Source organism: Centroberyx gerrardi, chromosome 13 (genome assembly GCF_048128805.1).
Source record: "Centroberyx gerrardi isolate f3 chromosome 13, fCenGer3.hap1.cur.20231027, whole genome shotgun sequence".
NCBI classification, from domain to species: Eukaryota; Metazoa; Chordata; class Actinopteri; order Beryciformes; family Berycidae; genus Centroberyx; species Centroberyx gerrardi.
Window position 1 is genome coordinate 15,484,639 of NC_136009.1, and position 27,808 is coordinate 15,512,446.

The 27,808-nt window shown below is 42.3% G+C and overlaps 1 protein-coding gene across 1 annotated transcript; it reads left to right on the plus strand.

The window, feature by feature from the left end:
- Positions 1-27,060, plus strand: LOC139918211 (uncharacterized). The gene is made up of 48 exons (XM_071907512.2): positions 1-72; positions 4,680-4,733; positions 6,298-6,387; positions 6,576-6,620; positions 6,915-6,959; positions 7,101-7,163; positions 7,331-7,384; positions 9,453-9,497; positions 9,831-9,908; positions 10,440-10,493; positions 10,680-10,745; positions 11,469-11,513; positions 11,645-11,698; positions 11,797-11,838; positions 12,103-12,187; positions 12,412-12,447; positions 13,311-13,490; positions 14,628-14,717; positions 14,885-14,965; positions 15,136-15,206; positions 15,293-15,481; positions 15,662-15,833; positions 16,102-16,191; positions 16,300-16,407; positions 16,623-16,717; positions 17,312-17,462; positions 17,746-17,859; positions 18,138-18,302; positions 18,813-18,899; positions 19,065-19,205; positions 19,459-19,557; positions 19,677-19,775; positions 20,159-20,298; positions 20,483-20,603; positions 20,732-20,809; positions 21,442-21,540; positions 21,732-21,779; positions 21,929-22,111; positions 22,201-22,331; positions 23,076-23,148; positions 23,852-23,926; positions 24,178-24,303; positions 24,644-24,739; positions 24,922-25,131; positions 25,369-25,546; positions 25,766-25,880; positions 26,090-26,262; positions 26,949-27,060. Exons 1-48 carry the CDS (start codon positions 1-3, stop codon positions 27,058-27,060), a joined length of 4,818 nt encoding a protein of 1,605 aa, XP_071763613.2.
- Positions 27,061-27,808: the final 748 nt, after the last annotated feature.

The window sequence follows — 27,808 nt, forward strand, 5'->3', positions numbered from 1 at the left end:
ATGGGGAGGGCAGCATGGTCAGTTCCTGTGCTGCTGTGTGTTGTGATGCTGCTCGGCACTGAGGCCAAAGATGTAAGTTTTTCTGCTTCTTATTGATGTGATGTCATCGCATAAACGTGTTGTTTAATTTAGTCTGTTATAATTGACAGTATAGGCTGCTATCTGCACAGCCTATGTTATTGCAATGCAAACATCTCAGTGGTTGTCTTTATTTTTGCATTTATTTTATACTGTACACAGGTTTGCAGTCCTCAGGTCAGCTCATTATGAATGCTAACCTAGGCCCAATTAATATAAATGTGCTGCATATTTTGATGCTGGTCTTAAAAACCAGCAAAAACCCAGTTGCTCGGTGGTCTGAAGACTAAATGATGCGTTTTAAGAGCTGCAGGCTATGGCAGTGGTGCCCAAAATGGGGTCCAGGGACCACCAGGGATCCCTGAGGGGGTCCCATGGATTTTATTTCAGTCACTAGACGTTAGCATAATGAGAAAATGTATAGGAATGACTATTCTAATCTGCAAAATCTATCAAATGGGGGTTTGTGGTGTAATGTGTATCTGTTTGGGGGTCCTTCAGATGAAACAGTTTGTGAACCCCTGGAAAATGCAACACACTGTGTTTTTTCTTTGATATCATCAATGACAGACTGCAGGGTTCAGTCAGTGTGCTGCTGTCAGTAAGGCCTCCTTCAGTGACTTTAAACAGTCTGGTCTCATCAAAAGACACTAGAGCTGTTTATCTCACAAATGATCAGCTGCACGATATCCTGCCCAGGTCAGTTGGCCTGCATCTCCACCATCTCAGTTCAGTTACAGGAGGACAATTTGTCACTAGGCCACTTAAGATGTAATCAGGACAATGTTACTTTTAATGGAAAGAGTGTGGCGCTCATCCATCTTGTGCTGCTTGACTATTGTTGTGGTTGCACCTCTGCTCCTGTTGTTGCAGCCTGATGATAAACATGGCATAGTGGTTGCACCTTTTTTTTTTTTTTTCAATGAATTTGGCTCAAATCCAGTTTTAAAAAGCACTTTGTCTTGTATCTACACATTGCTTCACTTTCAAAGCATGCACACTGCAGCCAAAATCAAACAGCAAAAAGTCATTAAGTGGTAAAACTTTACCAAAGCTAGAACCTGCCAAGCACAGTACAGTAACCTCATTAACTCTTTACTGCCTGCCAATGGGTCGGGGAACTTTATAGTAGGAACACACATGCACACACACACACACACACACACACACACACAGTACTACATCACAACCTGAATGCACTTACTGTACAGAAATTGTCATTTCTATTATCTAAACTGTCTCAGCGCTGAAAATCTTTTGAAACCTGCCATTTTAAGCGATGCGTCATAACATTTTTGAGATTTTCACTTTGATGGATAGATTTGTATAAATCTGTGTCTGTCTTTCTCTCACACATACATACATACAAGCAAACACCCACACTATTCATATGAACATGAATGAGGCACTGCACCAAAAAAAGAGGGTTTGGTTAATCTGCTGCATCACTGTTTTAGGGAGAATAGCAGCATACTGTAAAAGTAGAACACTCATCTTGTATTTACTTTATATACTGTATGTCCTGCATGTATAAAGTGAGTAATGTACATCCTGGACAGCCCAACGTGGTTTTTGATATACAACACTGTGGTCTGTTTGTAAGTGCAGCGTCTATGCTTATCTACGAACAGCTTGCATCCTTTGGAGATGGATGATAAATAAGATGATAAATTGTTTGTGGTCTGTTAGCATGCTTGGTTGAGTGTGTACACTATTCTTTAGCAGGCCAGGTTGCCGGGCTTTTTTTAAGGGGGGCTGTTTAGTCTGAGGAGACACATACACTGAGGGGGATATTTAGATTAAAAAGGCATAGGCCCGTCACTTCTAGTAGGAAGAGGCCAGGGGAAATGGAGTGGATATGGGAGAGGGAAAAGAACAGAAAGGAAGGATTAGAGTTCAGAGAGATTGTAAAGTAAGCAAAAAAGACACCTGTTTTCATAGAAGTAAAGGTTAACATTCTCTTTAACATTTGTTCGGTTATATCAGTTAAATATGGGGGTAGGTGACAAAGATGAGAGGACAGGGAAATATTCACAAGGGAAATACGAAGAAGAAAAAATGGATATAACAGGAGTAAACATGTTTGGCACGGCATCAAAGGAAAACAGAAAAGACAGAAGAGCTGACAAAATGAAAGAAAGACATTTAGAATGAAAGGAGGAAATAAGTAAGGGGAGTTACACATGCTTCTATGTGTCATACATTTGACAAACTCCCAAAAATTTCCAACTTTCATTTATCTTAACTTTACACTCCCTCATTTGATTTATTTGTCAGGGAATAATTCAACTGAATATCAGCTTGGCAAAGGACGGCTTTTTAGTTCGGCTGGGTTACACGCTCCGAGCACACACCCAAATTAAATTCACATTCATTCTGCTAAAATCTTTTGGTGTCATTGGTGACATACTTCATACAATACCATGATGAATGTCCTCCGCTTCTCTTTGAGCGATGGGAGCAATCAGCCTTGAGTGCTTTGTTTTGTCCTGTTTTGTCTAATGCTGAGCCGTTTATTTAGGTGACAGTTTGGGCTTGTTTGTTCATCATGTTATTTATGCTCACATATGTGTTTTTGTCGCGCTGCCTTTCTGTCTAAATAAGAAATAATATCATGTCATTATTTGATGTGACACTCTCCAGCCATCTAGTGGACATTTGTGATCACTGCAGCAGATTCCCCAGCGGATAACAAGTGCTGCCATTTTGAACTTATAGGGACACATTGTTGACCTGAATTCATATTATTTATTCAATAGGTCATTGCAATATAATTCAAAGTTACACCTTCCTTCTCATATGATCCTTAGTGGTGAGTTTGCTGCTTACATACAACCAGCAGCTTCTTATGTTGCGGGTCAATTTGACCCGTTTCCACTTTTGAGTTGTCTGAAATAGGCTACTGGTTACCCTCCCCCTTTCTCCCTGAAATTGTTTGACTTTTCCTCATTTAGGGTCATGAACTTACATGCAAAGTGTCTGTACAGACTGTGTATACAAATAGATGTTAAGGGTCATTTTGACCAGGATACTTTCATGTACACAGATAGTTGCACAGACCCAAAATAAAAACATGTCTTTGATGTATATTGTTTTTATGACTGGTTCCGATTGCCCTGTGGGGGTAAAAAGGAGGTTTCCCACACCACTTCTCAGTGCTGCAACAGACTTTGTCAGGCACAGATGCTAAAAAATAGGAAATTAAATTGAAAATCTTTGTCATTAATCGTTAATTAAACAGTGTTATCAAAATGCCACAGCTTGCGAGAAAGGAAATATGTTTATTAAACAGTTGTTAAATATAGTGTATATATGATATGTTCTCATATTTCTTCCTTCTGAATTTTCTGACGAGCCATAATAATGTTTTACTGTTTTGACCTGATTCTTTACCTGTTTTTGATTGTATTTAAACTGTGCGGGTCAATTTCGACCAGTTTTTTCATTTGTCATAATACGATGGTTAAAGGAGTAATGTGTAATTGTCTACTTTTCAGCATAACATGAGTTAATAGTAACATGTATTGTGTCAGCATGTGTTCCTCTTATCACACTTTTAACACATGCTGTGCTGAACAGTGACACAGGATGTTGACCCTACCTAGTGACACAGGTGGGTAAAAGATGATGCATTGTTTTTAACAGTAATTACAGTAATACAGCCTCTTTTAATCACTGTGCTCAGCAGACACAAAGTTTGTGCAGGTGTTGAGTAGTTTGTGTTTGAGTTGAGTAGTTTGTGGAGCAGCTATACACATTTATTTGCCAAATAGGCCTCAAGTTTATCAGCTGAATATTGCTAGGCTAGTGGCCACACTAGGCCTGATTAAAAAAGTTACGTTCAAAATGTAATCCGTTATGAATCATTGATCAACTACATAGAACTGTAAAAATTTTACTCATGACAGCAACCCACTAGATCACTCAAGTAAACAGACTTCCTTCAGTAATTTATGGATTACTTTGCCTCCTAAAGTTAAACCTGCAATAAGCGATATCAGATCTTATAACCAATCCTGAAACTAACCTGTGCTATGTGGAGATTTCATTGAGAAATAATGATGGCTTGGCCAGCTGTGTTGCTAGTTTCACTTCTTTGCTAAAGCTTGTTGTCAAAATCCGCTCCGGAACTGAAGCTCCTCCCGGACCATCGAGTAGCTTTTCATTTTTTTTAAAACTAGCTTGGCACCTCCTCACCCCCTCCCACTCCTGAAATTGTTGTCCTAATGGCGACATTGATGAAGCGCGCGAGTAAACTTGTTAACTAGTAAACTTGTTACCCACCTCTTCACTTGGCATTGTGGGACATGTAACCTTCAGTGGGAGAAAAGTCTGGTACAGCGAGACTGGTAACCGGTGAGAAGTCTCCGCAGGTAAGGTAGCTTAGCTGTTAGCTTCTATGCACGATGTTTTTGCAAAGTTGTCCTTTGTAGGCCTCCTTAGTGCAGTGGGTTACGGGCTCTGTCGCCCTCTAGTGGTCAGACAATTTCGCTTATTGCAGCTTTAAATGGACAATGTTTTCCGTTTTACACAATGCATTTTGAATGTTGTTATAGTAGGCTAATAATCTACAGCTATAATCAACCATTGTTTCTCTCTAGTGTGTGTGCACTGGAAAGTCAAGATGCCGCTGTGAAGGAGTGAAAGGCGACAGGGTAAGTGAAGTGATCTGTTGTCTGTTTGAAACAAGCACCATGGAAGAATGCATCACAAAACTACTTATTTCCTTAGAAATTTTGTTTAAACTTTTATTCACAGGTAACCCAGTCGTATCAGTATTGGAATAGAAAAAATACCACAAATTTAGCATAGCATGTAGTAGTGTGCCAGGTCAACATTTAATATATTTTCAGTATGGCTGTATGTATGTGAATTAATGCATTATATTAGACACTAACTACAGTAGGCTATCTTAGTCAATCATAATCAATCATAATTAAATGAATGAATTAAACTGTAGTAGCTACTTATTTCCAATGGATTACTAATTGCAGTCACACACTGTGAACTCAATAAACCTTCATAAACCTATTTCCTATAACAGTTTTATAGACTCATTAGTGATCATACATTCTTCAGTTATGTCAAGTACTCTACCTAATAGCCTACCTAGCTGCATCAATTCACTATCCATATTCACATGAAAGTATTGTCTTTGGCTTTAGTACCACACAAATACCACTATTTATTTAACATCTATTCCCCTTGATTTTAATAATCACTTTTAAAACAGACCAGAGAGCATTACTAATGTCAAACATAAAAGCTGCATTACAAACAACATACTGTACTACATGAGCACAATCATAATGCTTAAGTGCTTCAACGGCAGTTGTCCAATAGCAGACTAGCTGGATCAGGGCTGAGCCTTAATAGATCTTAGTTAAACAAAGTATAAATAGCTCCTTGTTGAGTCTGCCTCAAGATCCTTCATAATCATTTTAAACCCACCAAGAGAGACCAGCTCTTTTAGTTTAAATCATTTTGCAATGAGCTCCAAGCAGAGAAACCTCTTTATCCTAATTCAGTTCAGACCCCAGAGACAGATTGCAAAAACAATTATCCCTGTGACTGTACACAGTAATTTCCACTAAGTGCAGTATTAACTAAATCTATTAGAGGATAGGGCAAGCCTATCAATCAAGCATGCAATGTACAATGTTGAGTGAAAGCTTTACAGCCACACATGCAAAAGCCATGTCAAATGTAAATTTTTCAGGTGAAAAGAAAGGATGATGTAATATACATACATAGATACATACATGCATACATACACACATACACATATTTATTGACATGCAGTGGTACATTTACAGTGATATGTATATTCTACAGTGGTAGACATTGTGTAAGTCCACTTTCCTGCATTTATTTTGCATCTATCCCACATTAGTACAGCAGACAATTTCTTGTAAATTATACAGTAGAACCCAAACTAGAATGTGCAGCAGCAGTGACTGAAACTGTGACTTCTACAAAATTGCAAGCTGAAGATTTTTGATTACTAACTCTGATTATTGTTATGTGATCATAGATTATTGTAGTGTACTGTATGTGTTGTTATTATATTATTACATTTATCTTTGCCTATTGTTGCATCCTAACTGCCTGTCTCCCTGTATCTCTCTCTCTCTCTCTCTCTCTCACTCACTCACTCACTCACTCACTCACTCTCACACACACACACACACACACACACACACACACACACACACGCAGGGAGACAGAGGTCTTCCAGGAGTTCCAGGTCCCCCTGGGTCAGAGGGCCATCCAGGATCAGAGGGTCATGCTGGGCCTATGGGACCAAAGGTAGAGGCTCAGTCTGGCTCTTCACTGCTCTGTTGTGTTGTGGGAATATAAATGTATCATTCTACAGAGGTCACGCAAGCCCAAAGTGTGTAGGCTATGATGAAGTACACTTTTGTCTCTTTAAGATGTGCTGATACCTAACTACTTCTAGATGAGTTAATAACAGGTAACTGCACTGTCTTTCACAGGGTGACACTGGCCGTGACGGATCTGTGGGGCCAAAAGGCAGTCGGGTAACATAACAGTTCAGAGTCTGTTTTTGTGAAAACGCTACATGTTGCAGCATTTTCAGGGGTGTTTGTTGTCATGTCTGAGTGGGTGAATATCAACAGTTATGCTTGAGATGTCTTATTATTGTGTATTGTATTATTTATCTCCTTGCTTGCGGGGTAGAGCTGCCTGACACCCAGCGCAAACATTTCAGTTTAGCTGACAGATTTTTACATGCTGAAGTGGGAGACCGGGGGTTGACATCCATTCTGTTTCACCTGTGTGCCTTTTGGAAAACATTGTGTCTTTGTCTTTAGGGACACGAGGGCAAAGAAGGATTTGCTGGGTCTCCAGGTTTACCGGTAAGGCGCCTCAGTCTCTTCTATCTGTGCTATTGTGAGAGTGTGTGTGTGTATGTGTTTGTGTATCATGGAATTGTGTGTTCCTGAATGTGTTTATACATGTCTGTTACCTGTTTAACATCTGGTGATCTTCTCCATCAGGGTGTCCCAGGCTTGCAGGGGCCTCAGGGCGCGTCAGGGGCCCCGGGCTGCAATGGAACAGACGTAAGAAAATGTTGAAATTGACTCTCTTCACATTCAACAGTTTCAGTTCATTCATGCAACTGTTAAGTTAGGCTTGAGAGAGGGAACTTCTCCAGAAATGAATCTCAAAAGTGAAAGTGATAGTTCAAGCAGTCAGTGCATATGGTGAACATATTGCATGTTTTTAGGGAGAAGATGGAATTCCTGGTTTTCCTGGGGACCATGGCATTGATGGACTACCAGTAAGACACACATTCAAAACAGTTTCTCATTATGTTGCAACCAAATACCGTATTCCAGTTTGTTACACTCTTCACCAACTTCAGTTTTTTATTACATAGTACCGTTTGCTGTTGAAAAAGCAAACTGACTCAGCCTTTTCCTTCATTTTACAGGGTCCACTGGGACCACCTGGACCTAAGGTATGTTAGTATATAAGTAAGTGTATCTGTCACTCAGCAGTGAGCAGTGAGTCAGTAGTTCTTGTATTCGGGAAGTGTGAAATTGCGGAGCAGCTCGACAGCGACTGTGTTTTCAGGAGTTTATTAGCAGGATCTTGATGCACCGAGAGAGAAAGAACACGACGCTACGCTTGCAGGTGCCTCCTCCGCCTCGCCAAGGTCCCACAGCTCATTATGTACCGATGTCTGTGTGAGACCCGTGGCTTGTTTAAAGCTTTCTTATCAGGTCAGCCCTCCCAGTCCCATCTGCAGCGGAAAATGTGTTAATTCTCAAAGCTAATTCTCAGCGCTGTAACTGAGTGATGGGAACCGTTAATGTTTAATTGCAGGCGGCAGAATACTAGCATGGAAAGTTACCAGAGTGGAAATTTTTAGACTTTCCGCAGACACCATCGGGAAGTAACTTTCCTTATGATCATGTTCAGAGTTATAATGATGATGCTGCTGATGATGCTGCTGATGATGCTGATGATGTTCTTCGCTTTTACCACATCACCCTCCCCACTTCATTCGACACTGAGTTCAATAGTTTTAACTTAAATTGACTGTTCGCATGTCTTCCCCATTTCTGCAGGGTGAATCTCAGATCTCAGTGGATGTAATACCAGGGCCAGCTGGGCTTTCTGGGAGGGATGGACACCGGGTAACTACTTAGATCCCCTTAGTAATAATAATAATAATAATAATAATACATTTTATTTGTATAATGCTTCTCAAAGGCACTTTACATAAACATAACATAAAAATTGTATCTGATTGTAATTTATTTCTACTAATATGTGTAGTTAAGAGGGAACTGACTGTGTATTACAGGGAGGACCAGGTTTGCCCGGAGGGACTGGACTACCAGGGGACACTGGACCACAGGGACCTGTCGTGAGTCAACTTGTTTGGCTGCCTTGCACAGAGTTCACACACATAACACTAGTCCAATGGAAAAGTGATGTTGTGATGCTTGATATTGCTCTTGGTGTTGTTTTTGAACAGGGATATCCTGGCCGCCAAGGGACTCCAGGATCTAAGGTAATAATAGATAGAGGGGTCATGAATGCATTGTTAGGGCGTGTGTTTGTATATTTCTGTGTGCATACTACCAGTCAAAAGTTTGGACACACACATTTTCCTTTATTTGTACTATTTGTCACATTTTAGAATAATATCATGACTGTAACCTCTGTACCTATGCCTCATTTCCATTTTAAAGCCCCACCCTCCTTACATTTTAAAATACATTAGTGCAGTTTCTTTTAAGCATTATATATCACCCGCACCCGTTCCACGATGCAGTTTATCGCAGTGCGGTTTTCTGGGACGAGACAAAGTCATATAGATTAGACATCAGTGTGATGTATGTCACAAGTTTGCCTGCAGTCGCCTCTTAAAATTCAAAGGGTTTTTTTTTTCTCCTCGAGAATGATAAGGCCAAGTGTCTTGTACCTCCATGGTTTTTTTTTTCAGGAAAACATCTTTCTCACGGTGATGTTTGATTATGGAAGAGTCTTGGAGAAGAGTCAATCGGCCATAGCCTGTCACTGATTCACACGTTGAGCAGAGTATTAGCATAAAACAACAGTGCTCTCCAGTGTTGGGGAGTACTTTTGATTAAACTAGTTTACATGCTTATAGTGCACTTAAAATATCTTACAATACACTTCATTCAATCAGGTGTGTCCAAACCTTTGACTGGTAGTATGTGTGTGTGTGTTTGAGGGCTCATGCCTGTTGTGTGTAGGAGTTTGTGTGTTTGAGAAAGAGAGAAATATAGAGTTATAGAGACACAGAAAGAGACAGAGCCTTATTCCCACAGTTACTGATATAGACAACTTACAAGTGCTCTCCCCTCCCAAAGGGCCAAGGAGGCAGCAATGGTTTCCCTGGACCTCGTGGCACAAGGGTAATGCATTTTTTAATATACTGTATTGCACATGAACCAAAAAGGAGATAATGTTCTAAAAATGTGGTTTATGCTGTGTCATTTTCCATCGTGCGTATATAAACTGTTACAAGATACCATCAGATAAACACATTTACTGTAGCTCATGTCTCATGCCTTATGTGTGGACAACACCACCACATTAGTTTTCACTTCTGACCATTTCTGTGACATGATCCCAACATGATCTCCCTATCATGAGCACATTGTGTCATACTTCTCTATAATTGATTATGGTTTTCACATGGAAGTCAATTTAACAAATGGTTCGGCGGCTCAATTTGGTTAATGCAGGGGAGAGGAGGACCACCAGGACCGCCTGGGCCACCAGGTCGGATTAAGCAGTACGTCTCTGGCACCGTCATATTAAAGGTACAGTAACAGACTGTGATGAGACTGAGGTCAGTTCACTACAGCAATAATATCCCAGAACGTGTTTGTTATCTTTGTAGCAATGGCCTTGGCTCGCTAAAATGTAAACAACAATTTAAAAATGTCATTACAAAGTGCAAATAATATAATCTGGATGGAGAGCTTGTGAAATTGTGATGAGCAAGCCGTCTCATTTGTGATTACTACAGCAGAATAAAATGTAGCTAATATCATGATTGATTTTTCTGCCCCACGATATTGTTACATTTTTGTACTGAATTTCGATATATTGTCCCATCCCTATTATACAGGTTTATTTCGAAGTAGTATACATTCATAAGAATACAAGTTAGAACCGGGGAGCAATGACTAGCTCCCTGGTTACCACAAGAGTTGTCATAGCAACCAATGAAGCACGGTTAGCTATGAAGAGGCAAATACACAGACGCCATATTTGTTTCGATTTTGAAAGGGTTACCAGTCCTAACCTGACCATGACTCTTGTTTTTTTTTTCACTTTTCTCACTCCAGGGTGATAAAGGAGACAGAGGAGATATAGGAGAGAAAGGTTGCAAGGGTTCACCTGTAAGTCTCTCTTATAAACTTCACACCAATAATGCTCTCCTACTTTGTATTAAACCTTTGAAATGTTATATGCTTTTTTTAACTTTTGAAACTTCTGAAATCTCCAAAGCCCACCCCTGCTTTTTCTGCCTCTAGTTTTGAATGTTTTTCTTTCTGATCGCTGTCCCTGTTTCAATTCCTCCCCAGGGTGACCCAGGTGATGGCGAAGATATCAAAGGAGCAAAGGGAGACAACGGACCCGAAGGCCCAGAGGTAAGATTCATTCTGAGGGTGGAGCCAGTTGTGTGATGTCATGCAGAATTTACTACAGCCTTGAGAGCACTGAAGGTTATTTTTGAAAGGGCAACATGTGCATTAGCTGTGGTTGATCTGACTCTCTTGTCTAGTCTACCCAACATTTTTGAGAGCCAATACAAAGCCACCCAACCTGATGGAGATGCAATGATCTGAGCCTCTTCTAACCCTGAAAATGTAATGTTTAACCCTGAAAAGTGAATGTAGTCGAACAAGAATAGAACAAGAATAGAATAAGACCACGCTTATTCTATACAACCGTATTCTTGTTATTTGATCCCAATCCACATGAACTATGGTTGAAATCATGTATGCATTCCATCCAGATATGACTTCAGAGGCGGTTTCCTCTTTGAAACATTACTTTTAGCATGTAACACCATCGGCCATGGTGCTTATCTTTAGTCTGCCGTATTTTAGTGGATCATAGCTTTTCTGCCTTTGTACCTGTGACAATGTAAAGTCATAAAGACTGAATGATTGACAAATGCTGTAGGTATCTGACAAGAATAATAACCAGGTGAGACTCCATGGCTTTGAACAATGTTTTTAGAAATGGCAAGATATATTATATATACATATATTATATATAAGTATGAATTGAATGCTGCTAATGTGCCATGTTGATACACAGAACCTACTAATTAAATGTGAGTCTACTTGTCTCTGTCTTTCATACAGGGAAAGCCAGGGAAGGACGGTGATCCTGGGCCAGTTGGAATTGGGGTACTATTCTGCTAGTGTGTATGTGGTGTGCAGACCTAGCATGTGTATGTGTGTGTGTGTGTGTGTGTGTGCGTATGCGTGTACATACTCACTTAATGTGTGGCATTTAAATACAATATAGTTCTCTTCAGGGAAGGCCTGGCGCCAGAGGTGATCCAGGATCTCTGGGAACACCAGGAGACAAGGTCAGTAATCTGTTATTAACAATCACAATAGGCCATTTTTTGGGGTTAGCTGGTATGTTTTACATCACCATGTAGAGTTTGTATACTCTGATCCTTAGGGTGCGAAGGGAAACTGGGGTCCCCCTGGTCTGCCTGGAGAGGTGAGTCCCACTCTCTTATTCTACTCATTAATCCCGTTACTTGATTTCAATATCAGCAACTACCAATACCATTAGTTTTGATGTTAGTATTTCTATTAATAGTTACACAAGCTGATAGAGAGAGCCTTGCTTATGCAGAACAGACGCAGGTGTTCTGCTTGAGGAAAGATTGCTACATCGCTGACTTTGTGCTTTTCGGCAGTGTGTGTGGGGTTCTTGGTCCACTCTGGTTTCACTGCATGGTCCCTCTGTTTTCTTTTACAGATGGTTGGGCCTGTGATTGGCCAGCTCAAAGGATATCACGGGGAGCCGGGTTCCCCAGGCCCGCCTGGGACCCCTGGACCTCAAGGTAGGTGACGGTAACAAATGAACAGACTAACAGACAAACAGCGGAGTGAAAGAGAAAGAGATCAGTAGAGCACGAGTCAAAGTCGGGCTTATAGTCTGCCATGATCAAGTTGTAGCACATTCTATAGCTGTATACAGTGATGGCTGTAACTGTAATGACTGAAGTTGTTGTTTCACTGTCAGAATTTACTTTCTTGCATTACTCAAGTTGATATTGTTCCCCAGGTGTTGTGGGGTTTCCTGGAGCAAAAGGACTTCCAGGTGAGCACTGAAATGGCCCATTCCCATCTATCTATCTATCTATCTATCTATCTATCTATCTATCTATCTACCAATCTGCCTATCTATCTATCTATCTATCTATCTATCTATCTATCTATCTATCTATCTATCTATCTATCTATCTGTTTATCTATCTATCTATCTATCTACCAATCTGCCTATCTATCTATCTATCTATCTATCTATCTATCTGTTTATCTATCTATCTATCTATCTATCTATCTATCTATCTATCTATCTATCTATCTACCAATCTGCCTATCTATCTATCTATCTATCTATCTATCTATCTGTTTATCTATCTATCTATCTATCTATCTATCTATCTATCTGTTTATCTATCTATCTATCTATCTATCTATCTATCTATATATCTGTTTATCTATCTATCTATCTATCTATCTATCTATCTATCTATCTATCTGTCTATCTATCTGTTTATCTATCTATCTATCTATCTATCTATCTGTTTATCTATCTATCTATCTATCTATCTATCTATCTATCTATCTATCTATCTATCTACCAATCTATCTATCTATCTATCTATCTATCTATCTATCTATCTATCTATCTATCTGTTTATCTATCTATCTATCTATCTATCTATCTATCTATCTATCTATCTATCTATCTGTCTATCTGTCTATCTGTCTATCTATCTTTATTGAGATAATTGGTTTTGCTAATTCATCACTTTCTAGGATTAATTTCTGTTTGCTCACAAAACAGACATTTACAGTATTTATTCACTCAAACAGCTTTTACAATCAAGTTGGGCCTAAAATCACAGTTGAATGTTTCGGGCCTAGTCTCTCACCTTCTCACCTCCCCCCATACAGGCGGTTCATCTTCTGGGTTTCATGTGCCAGGCCTGCAAGGTCCCACTGGCTTTCCAGGCACCAAAGGAGACCCTGGGGAGCCGGGGGATTTTTATGCAGGGTTCCCAGGACTAGATGGGGATCCTGGGGATCAAGGGCTTCCTGGGGATCAGGGGCCACCTGGACCTCCTGAAGACAGAAGTATGTAATGTATAAGTAACATTTAAGGCCGCATCAATGTTTTCATTATCTTTTCATCCATAACACACTTGCTTCCTTCAGTGAGCAGATAAAATGTCTGCAGCCCCTTTAGATACAAAAAAAAAATGCCAAAATTGTGAGAAATGCCAAACAACTATTAAGGCCTAGAAACGCAATTCTAAACCCTAGGCCTGAATTATTTATCTCATCTAATTTTCACACCATCAACTGTCAATAAAGTGATTCTCAAAATGCCTCCTCACTTCCAGCAGCCTAGTGCAGTTTCACCTGGAATTCTTAAGGGCAAAAAGAGCTGAGCATTGACTCTTATTGACAGAGCAGTGCAACTGGTGGATGAAGGTGGAAATATCAGTTATTGAATACCAACACTAACTTTTTGTGTGTATAAAAGTGGCATAATCCAGAAATATCAATACTGATTGAGTGCTCTCTGTATGGAAACATACTTATTATTTAATTATTAATCTATGAAAGAAACTACTTTGCTAGGCACCTAGTTCATATTGAATTTCATTTTATACCTAAAATCTTTAGTTTGTGTTATTATAGTAATACCAGTGAGAGGGCAGAAATGCTAGTATATTGTATTTTTTCCCTTGAAAGGGTATGTACATGCCACTTTACATAACACACCAGAAATTATTTTTTAAAAGCAAAAGCAGATTTTCCAAAATGTCTTCAGACCTCCAGGGCATTTCTGGGGAAAAGCCGTTTTAAAGATTATTTTCATGGTGTTTCTGCTTTATTAGACAGTTTACAGTGAAAAAGACAGAAGCGATGGGAGGGGGGCGAACACAACAAAGGTCCCGGCTTAAACTCAAAACATTGCAATTATATGGCAGGCAGCTTATCTAACTGAGCCACCACAAAGCCCAGAAATTGGCCTTTGACAGAATTTCACCCCTGCCCCCTCAGAGTTTGTGCACTCCACTGCTAGTGACGAGGTCTTAAATTGGCTGCAGTAGCAACAAAAATGCATCAGTGATGAATAGAAAACATCACGAGGTGCACTAGGTATGTGGGAATAAAATTAGAATATTGGGAAACCAAGTGAGGTTTAATGAGTATCGGTGGTTTTAGTAATCTGACTGGCTTTGATTATGGTGTTTGTCATAGATAAGAGGGTTACCAAGGGTCATCCGGGAATGAAAGGAGTGGAGGGAGTCCCTGGAGCTCCCGGATATGATGGGATCTTTGGAACGAAAGGTGGGAACTTAACTGTGATTCATCGATGCATAGTCAGTATTTAATTAGTTTCACATTGGTGGGACGTCTCTTCAAATCTCCTAACTCATCACACTATTATCTGTGGTTGGAGGAAATGTGATGAAAATATGGCTGATGTATTGTTTCCATGGCTGTACTCTGGACAGGACAGAAGGGGGAACCCTGTTATGAGTGCAGTGGAACTGGGTCAGGAGTCCCAGGACCACGGGGGCCCCCTGGTCCACCTGGCGTCCCTGGTAAACACATTTACCCCATGCAAACTCACAACTTCTACCAACTTTGTCCTACATCTACATTCAAATGCATTTATTTTTTATCAATTGCTGTTAGCAGTGTGGAGCATAAAACAAGTTTACGTAAAATTGGACTGGATATTCTTTATGTTTCTGTCACTCAGGTTATGATCAAGGACCGGGGGGCAGAGGTGATCCAGGTTTCCCAGGAAATAGAGGCTTACCTGGAATACAAGTAAGAAAACCGGTCTTTCAGGGACTACAGTCTAAGTCTAAGACTCTAGTAATACCTACAGTATAAACAATCATTCCTCTCCAAAGGGTCCCACCGGCAATACAGGATATGCAGGCCTCCCAGGACCAAAGGGAGACTCAGGTTCCTACCACATCCCTGGGTTAAATGGGGAGAAAGGAGCCCCAGGACAGTCCGGCAGGCCCGGTTTAGACGGCCTCCACGGGTCCCCTGGGTTACCAGGTCGCAAAGGTGTTCGAGGCCCCGAGGGAGATTCGGTGAGGGGGTTTGGACAGACGCATTTGACCATTGACAGATCTTTTTCTTTGAGATGGATTATCAATCAAGAAAATAATCCATTCTCTACCAAAATGTCAGCTATTGTGATTTTGTTTTAGTGTTGCAAATTGAATCCTCATCCTTTCATTGATGCAACAAACGTCCCATCCTCTCTCCAGTATCCATTCCCTGGTGCGGAGGGTGATCGCGGCTTGCCAGGTCCAGCAGGGCTTCCAGGCAGACCGGGACCAGTTGGCGACCCTGGGCCACAGGGGTATGGGCGTGATGGACTCCCGGGAAATAAGGGAGATGTTGGGGTGCCTGGCTTGCCAGGACAGCCTGGTATCCCAGGTAAAGTAATGCATTGGCGAATAGACAATTTGACAGAGACATACACACACACATATAAGCAACAACAAGCACACAAACAGATAGACAGATAGATAGACAGACAGACAGACAGACAGACAGACAGACAGACAGACAGACAGACAGACAGACAGATAGACAGACAGACAGACAGACAGACAGACAGACAGACAGACAGACAGACAGATAGACAGACAGATATCTTATATCCTCTCTTCTCCTCTCCATCCTCCACTCTCCTTTCTGGCAGGCCAGAAAGGAGAGTCCAGCCACATCCACACAACAGGACATCCTGGACCACCTGGATTTAAAGGTCTGCATGGTCCAAATGGAAGCCCAGGTAACTTCAGTATGGCTATATACTGGATGGATGGATGGATTAAATAGCCATATAATAGAAGATGGAAAGGGTTAGTCATTATACTCACTGACAAACTTATTCTCCAAGGAAGTCGAGGAGCCCCAGGTTTCCCAGGAACGGCAGGTTTTCCAGGACAGAAAGGAGAAAGAGGAGACGTCTCATTCCCTGGAGGGCCGGGGTCCCCAGGGCAGAAAGGTAATTCACATGCATAGTGTGCATCATCAATTTGATGTTATTTAGATTGTTTTAGGCTGTTTTGGAGGTTAATTTTACTGTAAGCACCTCAAGAGAATATGGAACAACTAAAAGAGAAAGAACATCTGTCTGTATCGTCACTATTTGTGTGTGTGTGTGTGTGTGTGTGTGTGTGTGTGTGTGTGCGCGCGCGCGTGCGTGTGTGTCTCTTACAGGTGAAAAGGGGCAGCCAGGTCTCCTAGGCCTCCCAGGTAGGGGCGTCCCCGGTCAGCCAGGTGCACCAGGAGCTCCCGGTCCTGCAGGATTGCAGGTCAGAACCAGGAAGAAAATCGATTTTATTCTAATCACTTCAAAATGTGGGGAGGCAATACTATAAGTATAGGAACAGTATATTTCAATTTAATAAATGAAAATAGAAATAAGCTCCAGGTTTTTATTGGCCATCATGTTGAACCATATAAAAACAAAAGGTAACAGCTTTATCTCCCGATCCCAGTGTTTACACTATTGACTGCAGACGCAAAAAACAACAATCATTTTCAATTATATTAAAATAGATTTTTTTGTCTGTAAAGTTACTTTGCTGTAACTTCTATATGGATATAATGAAAATTCACCCTCTGAAATGAATTGAAGTAGAGTGTTGAAAGATAAGAGTTCTGGTTCTTCACCTTCTATGTATTCTGTCAGCTGTTTCAGCACCACAGACAGTTCCCACCATCCTCTAGTCTGTTTTGTCTCTGTCTTGCGTTCCATGTGTGTGAAAAGTGAATCATCTCATCATGTCTACTACCCAGCATCACTTTTGACAGCATTATGCCAACTGCAAGGAAATCCACTGTATGTGTATAAGAAGGTCGTTAAAGGATTGTGAATATGAATAAATGAGGGTCATGACTGTCAGGGTGACGGTGGCCCTGGGTACGCTGGCCCCGACGGTCCCCCAGGTCCTGCAGGGGAAGATGGAGCTCAGGGCCCCACAGGAGACCCTGGATCCTCGGGCCGACCTGGAGGCCCAGGACCAACGGGTGCTCCGGGTTTTCCAGGAGATAAAGGTACTCAAACAACAAACACATTACTGTAGACTGCAGGCAGACACACACACACATACACACACATACATTGGCACATATGCTCCAGGCTCAAGAGGTAAGAAAATGAGATGAGAATGTGTGGCTCATCCAAACATGCAGACATGAATACACCCACACACACACACACACATACACACACACACACACACACATACACACACATATTCATCCACACACGTTCACACAAACACCTGTTTGCCTCGCCAGGCATCTAATTACTTTTTTTATCTTATGTTCTAAACAGGGAGCAAAGGGTCTATGGGGCCTCCAGGACTGCCTGGTGATAAGGACTCCTGTAAAGGTAGTTTACCTGGACCGGCGGGACCAGCAGGACCAGATGGCCATTCAGGACATCCAGGTCAGTGTAGAAGGAAGGCATGCGATGTACTTTATTGTCAACTCCAGATGGACACTAAATGTGAAAGATAGTTGATAATTATCTCACCTGAAAAAGTACCGTAAATACTTACTGTTGAACAAAATGAAGAAATTTATTATTGTTTCATTTTCTTGTAGTTTTACGGCTCCTCACCTCTCGTTCATCTCTTCTTTGTAATGCGTATTTGCTTCATCACCATTCTCCTCCCTCCTCCCCCACCTCCTCTCTGTCCTGTCTCTCTGTCTCCCCTCTCCCAGGTGCTAACGGCCGGCCCGGTGAGAAGGGGAACCCAGGTGTCCCGGGGTTCGGACGGCCCGGCCCGGCCGGAGAGCCTGGTCCCCCCGGGGTGTCTGGGCTGGGTTTACATGGGCTTTCTGGACAGAAGGGGATCAGGGGAAAAGATGGCCTGCCCGGTATACCAGGTACTGTTTCTCTAATTAACCCAAATATCTCATCTGAAGTCGGTGCAGTCAGGAAACAGTATGACATGAGAAATTTGGCAGGCTTTTGAATATTGACTTCAGCCATGTATATGAAAGCAATATGTCCAATTACATTGAATATTACAATTACTTAGAAGGAATTGAGGAATTGAGTTTTTGCTAGGAGGTGAGACATTTCTCTCCTCTATACCTGTGTGCTATCAAACTTCTATCACACAATATACAGCACTTCATAAAACAATTTTCTCCAAATTATTTTTCTTATTTGTTAAGCAGCATGTAGTTAATACAAGGAAGTAGAAGATGTATTATTGTGAAAATCTTACTTTAACTTTAAATTTTCACACAACTCCCACAATCCTCTTTCTGTATTCAGAAAGAGCGACACGTCATCAGCACAAATGCACCATGGGAGAGTACAGACTCTGTACTTGTTATGGAATGTTGCTTACAGCATCTCATTTAAATGCATCACTGGGACTTCTGCAGGAGCGAGAGGAGACCCTGGACCAGATGGGAGACCAGGATATGGGTCGGAAGGACTGCTTGGACCTCCAGGACCACCCGGCCCAAGAGGTCACACACACACACACACACACACACACACACAGTAAGTGACTGTAAACTGACAATTAAGTCAATTTGGAGGTTTCTACCACTTCTTGGTGTTGGTGAGTCATTGTAGTGGTACTTGTCATTCACTGTAATGCTCGAGTTAATGTTCACCCTGACGGTTTACAGGTGCCACAGGTCGAGATGGTGCCAAAGGTCCCCGGGGGCCACGAGGCATCGACGGGGAGCCAGGTATCAGCGGCGCTCCTGGGCCTCCAGCACCGCCACCGCTCAACATATTCGGCCCCCCAGGGGAACGCGGGCAGCCTGGTAAGCACAACATGGTTCCACAAGGGTTTATAGTGAGGCAGTGTGGTTCCACTTGCAACTTTTATATTTCTAGAGATCTCTCTTTTGGAAAACTGTATTTTTGTTGAGGTTGAAATAAAACTTGGTGCTTTTCTTTTCTGCTTGTCTGCTTGTTGCAGGACGTTTCATTCTACTGCCAGAGTGCATATAGTGTTATATAGTGCCATATATATAAGATGGTGGTAATATTCTAACACTGGCTGTACTGTTTCAGGTTTGCCTGCTCCTGATGGCCCTCGTGGAGATTTTGGAAGTCTTGGACCCAAAGGTCTGAGAGGGGTGAAGGGTCAACCAGGGGGCCCCGGGCCAAGAGGTGAACACAAGAGTTATGTCATTATATTGGTTACTACAAAATATATTCTTACTATAAGATAACATGTGCGTGTGTCTGTGTGTGTGTGTGTGTCTGTGTGTGTGTGTGTGTGTGTCCAGGTCCCCCAGGTGATCCTGGTATTGATGGGCCAGTGTTCTCAGAAGGAGGTCCAGGGCCTGCTGGAGCCCCAGGAGATTCAGGATTCAGAGGTCCTTTAGGTAAGACCCAAACTTTGGTTTAAGACCCATACGCACTTTGTTATGGATTTCATACCAATTCACACCTTTACCCTCACAGGTTTAAAAAAAAATACAAAAAAATAAATAATACTATGTATCTGTATAGTAACAACAGATAGTTATAACTCATTCACATCTGTGAAGTTGTAAGTGTAAGACCCACGCTTATTTTCAGGTTTACAAGGTTTGCCAATACTCACATTCCTTGGAAGAACAGTAACCTTTTAACATTCATGAGAAAAAAAAAACCAAAACATTTCATTGTTTTCACTGTACCGTTATATTACACAAACAAGAGTTTACTGTTCAGCTCTCATTTCATTCACCTTACCTGAATTAATTATTTGGTTTTAACCTCCCAGGCCCGAAGGGAATCAAGGGAGATCAAGGTTTCCCTGGAGGGCCTGGTCCAGATGGTCCACTAGGTCGAAATCCTTGCAAAGGAGCTAAAGGAGAGCCAAGCTACCATGGGTACGGCCCCCCCGGACCACAAGGACAGAAGGTGCTGAGGACTGACCTGAAGAGTTTGAGGGGATTAGTAACTGACACAGCAGTAGAACCTTGTTTGTCTGAATCTCTCTCTCTCTCTCTTTCTTTCTCTCTCTCTCTTTCTCTCTCGCTCGCTCTCTCTCTCTCTCTTCCTCCCTCCCTCCCTCCCTCCCTCCCTCTCCTCTTCCTCTCCTCAGGGTGAACCCGCCAGCACTATTTGGGTGAAGGGCCTGAAAGGAGAGCCTGGTTTCATTGGGTCCCTGGGTCTTCCAGGAAACCCCGGAGCCAAAGGCAGCCCAGGACCTGCTGGATATAATGGTTACTACCCCTGATCATGTAATATTCAGAGTGAAGATGGATTATATAATATGATTGAATATGAATGATGAGAATATGATTATTTGTAGTTTGTGCTCATGCTCTCTTAACCCCCCGCCCTGTTCCAGGTCCACCAGGCCTTCTAGGCCCTCAGGGTTCAAATGGGCCTCCGGGAAGAAAAGGACTCCCAGGATCTGGACTTCCAGGCAAAGTCTCTTAAAATCCTGAACCTTGAATAAAAGTCTTGATACTATAAAAGGGATAACACATTATAGACTTGCAAAACTCACTGTGTTAATGAATAGCATATTCCTAAAGTGCCACCTACTGTGTAACCTATGCTGTAAAAAAGATACTTTAAAAGGCCGACACTTGGATGGGTTTTATATACTTTATGCAGACACGCTTTGAAAATGCATTAGTTATATTTGATTTGTATTGCGCACACTACCGCTAATCCCTTAATATAACCTTACATTTACATTATTTTACATTAATTCACCCTTTAATTCATGCAAAATCCACTTAAAATTAGTTAATGGAGAAGACCCCATCAAAGCCCCCGTTAATTTTTTTTCACTTTCTAATATAATGACCTGCACAAAAGGCATAAACAATCCCATGAATAGATCCCTTAAACACCCAAGATAGTAACCCTTACTTTTTTAAAAGCTATGCAATTTTTAATGGATAATTCATGTTTATGTAATAGAGAAATTAAGGACATTTCAGGGACAAAAATTAAGGGGTTTGGTTTTGCTGTTGAATTATATTTTATTTGTATTATATTTTAGGTGTAACCTCACCTTCATGTGTTGTCCATGTCCATTTGCCTCAGGTAACCCAGGCCCGCCGGGTGTCGCTGGTAGTCCAGGTCCGAAAGGCGACCAGGGCAGGGATGGGATCCCTGGACCAGCAGGGGAGAAGGGGGAGACAGGTGAGATAAATCCTGAATAAACATCCTGAACGGCTCTGCTGGACCTCATGCAGATCACTTGCATTAGAAATCTTGTTTGCTTTTGTTTTATTTCTATCCTCATCTATCATGTAGAAGAGTTGTCTGTTTCATTGTTTATAGGTGTAGCTTTGGCCACAACTCACCTCTCCTCCCTCCTCTCCTCTCTGCAGTCTTACTAACAGGGACTCCTGGTCGGCGTGGTAACGATGGTCAACCAGGTGAGTCTCAGGTCAATGACATCATCCATTTCCAGACCTTTACAAATAACCTATAACTTTCCTCAATTTCCTCCTTTTTCCGAACACAGTCAGTCATAAGTCAATAGTTCTTCAGTACTGATTGGCACTTTGTGTTTTGGTTTCTGTAGGTCCAACCGGGAACCCTGGTCCTCCTGGCAGGTCTGAGACAGCCAAACCCGGACCAACAGGAGACAGAGGAGCACCAGGTCCAACCGGATCCCCCGGTCTGAAAGGACCGCCAGGACTGGGGCAGGGTTGTGTTCCTGGGCCAAAAGGGGACCGTGGTCTTCCTGGAAACCCTGGCAGCCCAGGTGGGAATGCACTGCTAGAGGCCTTAAGGGTCTAACATACAACTGTTCTCATCCTCACTAATATCAGTCCCTGTCTTCCTTATCTGCAGGCCGGCCTGGTTCACGTGGCCCTCCAGGATCCAGTGTGCCCGCCTTAAAAGGAGACAGAGGGGACCCGGGTCCAACAGGGAGCCCAGGCCACGCTGGACCCCCAGGAGATACAGGTCCTCCCGGTCTACCTGTGAGTCACATAGAGAAGTGTATTGGTAATTGTGAATGATAATAGAGATGCTTGACTAAGTAAAAATTACTATGTGTGAAGTATACAAATAAACACTTGCCAGTTGCCAGTTAGTGATGGGACGATATGCTTATGTCACGACATCACTCGATACGCGATATGGAGTTCATAATTCAATACAACTGTGATACAATGTAATAAATAAAAGTTCAATCACAACAAAGTATGACTGTGCAGAATTTATTTCTGAGACACAAGTCTTTCTAGCAATGGCATTGGCTTGCTAGAAAGTAAACAATTTAAAAATGTCATTACGGAGCGCAAATAATATAATTTGGATGGAGAGCTTGTGAAATTGTGATGGGCAAGCCGTCTCATTTGTGATTACTGCAGTTCTGTATTATCCATATTATTCTAAAAGAAGTGTGATTTTCAACACATCTGTGAGTGTAGCTGATGTCACTCATCTGTTGCTTTTCAACAGAAGAGGTGTTGGTATTCAAGAGTGTGTGTGACAAAATGTGTATTGTCACAGATGAAGAATAAAAAAAGTGAATTGAGATCAAAACATCCATTTGAAGAGGGTCATCACCAAGGCAACTGCATCATCTGCAGCAACAACAGCAGAACAATACTGATGTATTGGTCAAAGTTGTCCATACTGTATACAGTGCTGAGTCTTCAAAACTTTGCAGCGCTTTAAGACTGACCTTTGACCTTGAATTGTTCCATTGGTGTCCCCAGGGGCCAGGAGCCAGGCCTGGAGACCCAGGACCAAGAGGTGATAGTGGTCCTCCTGGAGCCCAAGGACACCCTGGTAATCTATCATCTCAACTTCAGTCTATAGATTAAGTGCCACTGTTGTATTCATCCCCAGACAAAGAGATCTGTCACTACAGAATAGTAGTAGTCCGCAATTGATTTATGTTCCCACAATTGGGGTGTAACGCAAAGGGGACAGAGAATAGAATAATACATACTCAATCTCTCTATTGGAAATATGACTAGAGATTAATCCTACTATAGAATGAGGAAATCTCTGTCTGTCTGTCTGTCTGTCCGCATCCATTTTGCTCCTCAACGGGTTGGCCAATCAATCTCAAACTGCACATGGGCATTGAGCATTGGCATAGGCAGGGACTGACGGAGCTGATTTTTCCATTTTCCCAAATTACGCTGTTTTTGCGCCTTTTTAGCAAGTCTGTGCGGAGTTGTGGTGCACGCATCCCCGGAAGTCTGTACGTAGTTGTGGTGTGCGCATCCCCGGGTATCCGTGCGGTGCATGGTGCGGAGTTGTGGTGCCCGCATCCCCGGAAGTCTGCACGTAGTTGTGGTGTGCGCATCCCCGGGTAGGGACTAGTGAAGATTAATTTCCCATATTTTGTTTCCTTCCTCTGATACGAGACAAGCTGTGCTTGAACAGGAATTTGAGCCATAGTCATAGGCTGTGAAGACAGAGCTAATTTTAATTTAAATAAGCTAATTTCCTTATTGTCTAATTATGAACTGTGTTGTTTTAGGTGACAAGGGAGACCCTGGATACACCCAAGGCCCACCTGGTCAACGTGGGACCCAAGGCTTTCCCGGACCACCAGGTGAGCCCCAAGTCTCTCTCCTACTATTACTTTCAATAACCTGAATGAAAGCGCTGTTCATATCTGCCACATTTAAAACACATCTCCACCTCACCGGTCAGTTATCACTAGCAGCAGAGATTCATCCCTCTCATGCATCACTCCTGTCCTGTTCACAGTTTTGATGCATTCCACAGCACTAACCACTGACCACAGGTATCGTATATTTTAGGGGACACAACACTCTAATAATTCCTTCTCTATCCCTCCAGGTCTCAAAGGTGAACCAGCATATGGCAAACTCGTACATGAACCAGGTATTCCAGGCTTACCTGGTCCCCCTGGCAACCGAGGAGCCCCAGGACGCACCGGATCATCAGGACCACCAGGCCGTGCAGGTCCAAAACCTCTCTCTCCGTCCCAGCTCAATATGTTCACTCTGATTTTAAGATCTGCTACTAATTTTCAGCCTCAATGTAAAGCAATATTGAAGCTACTTCACTTGACTTCACTTGATTGAAATGCCAAGACATTTACATTACATTTGCCCATTTTAATGGGCATTTGTTCTTTTTTACCATAAAGATCATCTAATTAGATCTATCTGTCTCTTCTTATCAAAACCACAGTGTTAAACTGTAGAGTTGTGTAATATATTTGTGAATTTCCCAAGCTAAAAACATCAAACTGGGTTCCTTTGCATGCTGTGAAATTTTACATTGGACCTTTTCCTGATAGGCCTTCCCGGCTCCAAGGGAGTGGTAGGGTCCAGCCCAACCGGCCAGCCCGGGTTTACTGGTCGTAAAGGAGACAAAGGACCACCAGGAGTGCCAGGTGTGTGTGTGTGTGTGTGTGTGTGTGTGTGTCTGTGCAGGAGTGCACATGTAGCCTTGTAATGCAGTATAATGACGATACGATGTTGCTCTGATGCCTTTCTATTTAAATCGCCCACACGCTGTCACTTGGTACTTCATTAAATTGGCTTTTGTTTGTTAATGACTTTTGTCCCGGGGCAGGTCTGCCAGGCAGCCCCGGAGACCCAGGCCGACGGGGTCCTTGCGGGTTTCCAGGCAGCAGCGGTCCGGGGTTGTCTGACAGCTTGCTGATAGCCAGACACAGTCAGAGCATCCGTGTGCCTGACTGCCCTCCAGGCACCAGCCTCATCTACTCTGGTTACTCTTTCCTCTTCATCAACGGGAACGAGAGAGCTCACGGACAGGACCTGGGTGAGAGCATGGAAACCTGCATGCCCATAAGTACTAAGTAGACAGTGCAGCACAGACAGAAAAAAACACACACTTCCCTGTCTCCATTTCGGGACAAAGCACAACGGAACGATTTTCTCTTCTTTCGATTTTCTCTCAGGATCTCCATTTTGTGCATGAGTCAGTTTTGTTGACATCACATGACGTTGTTGTGACATTGTTAGTTTGCCTGTCTGATCGCCTCCCGCTGCCCCCCAGGCTCCATGGGAAGCTGTCTCCCTCGCTTCACCACCATGCCCTTCCTGTTCTGTGACACGGAAACCAACTGCCGCTACGCTTCCCGCAACGACTACTCCTACTGGCTGTCCACTGACAAGCCGATGCCTCCCAGCATGGTTGCCATCGCAGGGGAGGAGTTGGCCAATTACATCAGCAGGTAGGATAGGAAGGCACACACACACATACAACATATGTAACTACATACACACACATTTCTGAGCAAATACTCTGTTTATTGGTTGAAGTTGTCTGTTTATTGGATTATAAATTTAGCTTCATATCAGTTTGATTAACTAACTGAAGATGTTTTCTTACTATTTAACATGACTTGGGACTATGTTGATATGCGTGTGTGTGTGTGTGTTCTGTGGTTTAGGTGTTCAGTGTGTGAAACCACCTCCAATGCCATAGCGATCCACAGCCAGACGACCCAGACCCCAGACTGTCCCCGAGGCTGGGAGTCCCTCTGGACTGGATACTCATTTGTCATGGTAAAGAAATAACCTTTTCTCCCCTGCATCTGAGGATCTTATCTTTAACATACCATATGTCATTTTCCATGTATTGCTATTCCCTCTATCCTTTTCACTTTTCCAAAATTGTCTTTTTCAAATATGTCTCTACTTCTCCCTACCCATACTACGCTGTCTTTTCCTTCCTCGGCCTCCACCTCTCCCACCCACCCTCCCAACCCAACCAGCAAACGGGTGTCGGTGCAGAAGGCTCCTCCCAGCCCCTGGTTTCCCCCGGCTCTTGTCTGGAACATTTCCGCCAGGTTCCCTTCATCGAGTGTCACGGCAGGGGAACCTGTAACTACTATCCTGATTCCTATAGCTACTGGCTGGCCTCCCTCGACCCCAACAACATGTTCAGGTGAACTATTCCCCTCTCTGTGGAAACAATGGGTAGTGGATGTATGCCATAGGGCTAAAGTGTAAGTCGAATCGGTTTCAGTGTGGGGTGGGGCACCCTGCCTTAAAGAGCTGCCCTAAAAGAGGGGATCTTAAAATAATTTCATTAGTATGGGTTTCAATGGAGAGTTTAAGTGTCCTGTGATGGTCTAAATGCTGTTTTAGAGGCTTTTCCCTGACAAGAATCAAATTCTGGGAGAAACACTAAATACCTTTTGGTGTGAAAATGGTATTGGTATTGACATTAAGAGCTCTGCTTTTGTACATCTCTAGGTAGCAGGTCCTAGTGTTGAAATTGGTTGTTTATATGACTCTCTATATTCTTATTTATATTCTACTTTTCTTTGCAGTATCATATTATTTGCTGCTGCAACGGCCCAGTTTCCCTACAGGGATCATTAAAGTTTCATCTTATCTTAGAAGGGAAACAACATTTTTTTTTTATTTGGTGGCTTATTGTTAATGCACTTTTACCACACAATCTACACTTACAATGTTACCTTGCAGCAAAATAAGCCATTATATAGCTGCCATCCACTACTCTCCTACTAATAATATTATGATTTTTACAGTAATTACACTCTTGCCATTGTGCCTCTGTGTGTATGTGTATGTGTGTGTGTGTGTGTGTTTGGCCCTCCTCTACAGTAAGCCCGTTCCTCAGACAGTGAAGGGACGTTCTCTACAGAGTGTTATCAGCCGTTGCCGGGTCTGCAGGAAACCATGGCAACCTGGCCAGTCAGGTGGAACAAGATTGTAAGGCGGTAACACAAGGTAACACCACTGTCCCACAGCATCCTGGAGAGGAGTAGCACCAACAACTGACCTATGTGGAGGACGCATCTGGGGACAATTTTGTTCACTAATTCGATTTTCAGTGTCAGTTTGCTTCTCAGTACAATTACAATCAATCTGCATAGACTTCACATTGATCTAGAAACAATGGTCTTTGTAAAAAATCTAATTTTAAGTATGAGCATGTTGTTCATTTTCAAAGTTGCATAGAGTTGTTTTTTTGTGTTGATAAATGTGAGGTATAATTAGTGTGCACTGTGCATATCTGTGATCTAGGTCAACTGGTGCTTTCAAGTTACAAATGAGTTTTTATGAATGTTAGCTCTGAATAAAACACAACATTTCAATATTTACCAAATGAACATTCAGTTATTGCAGTTTTTGTGAAAGCTCAGATGATGACAATGGAAACTCATGGAACATTTCAAGTCAGTGAGCCAGTACAGCCAACAAATTAGTGTTTTTTTATTTCATTTTCGTCACTGGACAGTTTAAATGCATCTTTTGTCCTCTTTTTTGGCAATCTCCTCTGATATTACTTGTGGCTAGTTATTAACCAACCTAATGGCACATTCAAACCCAATCACCTGTTACAATAGACACACGTAGATTCTGGCCCTCTATGGCTTAATGAATAGAGCAAGGTACTAATGCTGCACAGGGTTAGGGGTTCCATTCCCACTAGGGCTAATCATACTAAACATTGACCATTA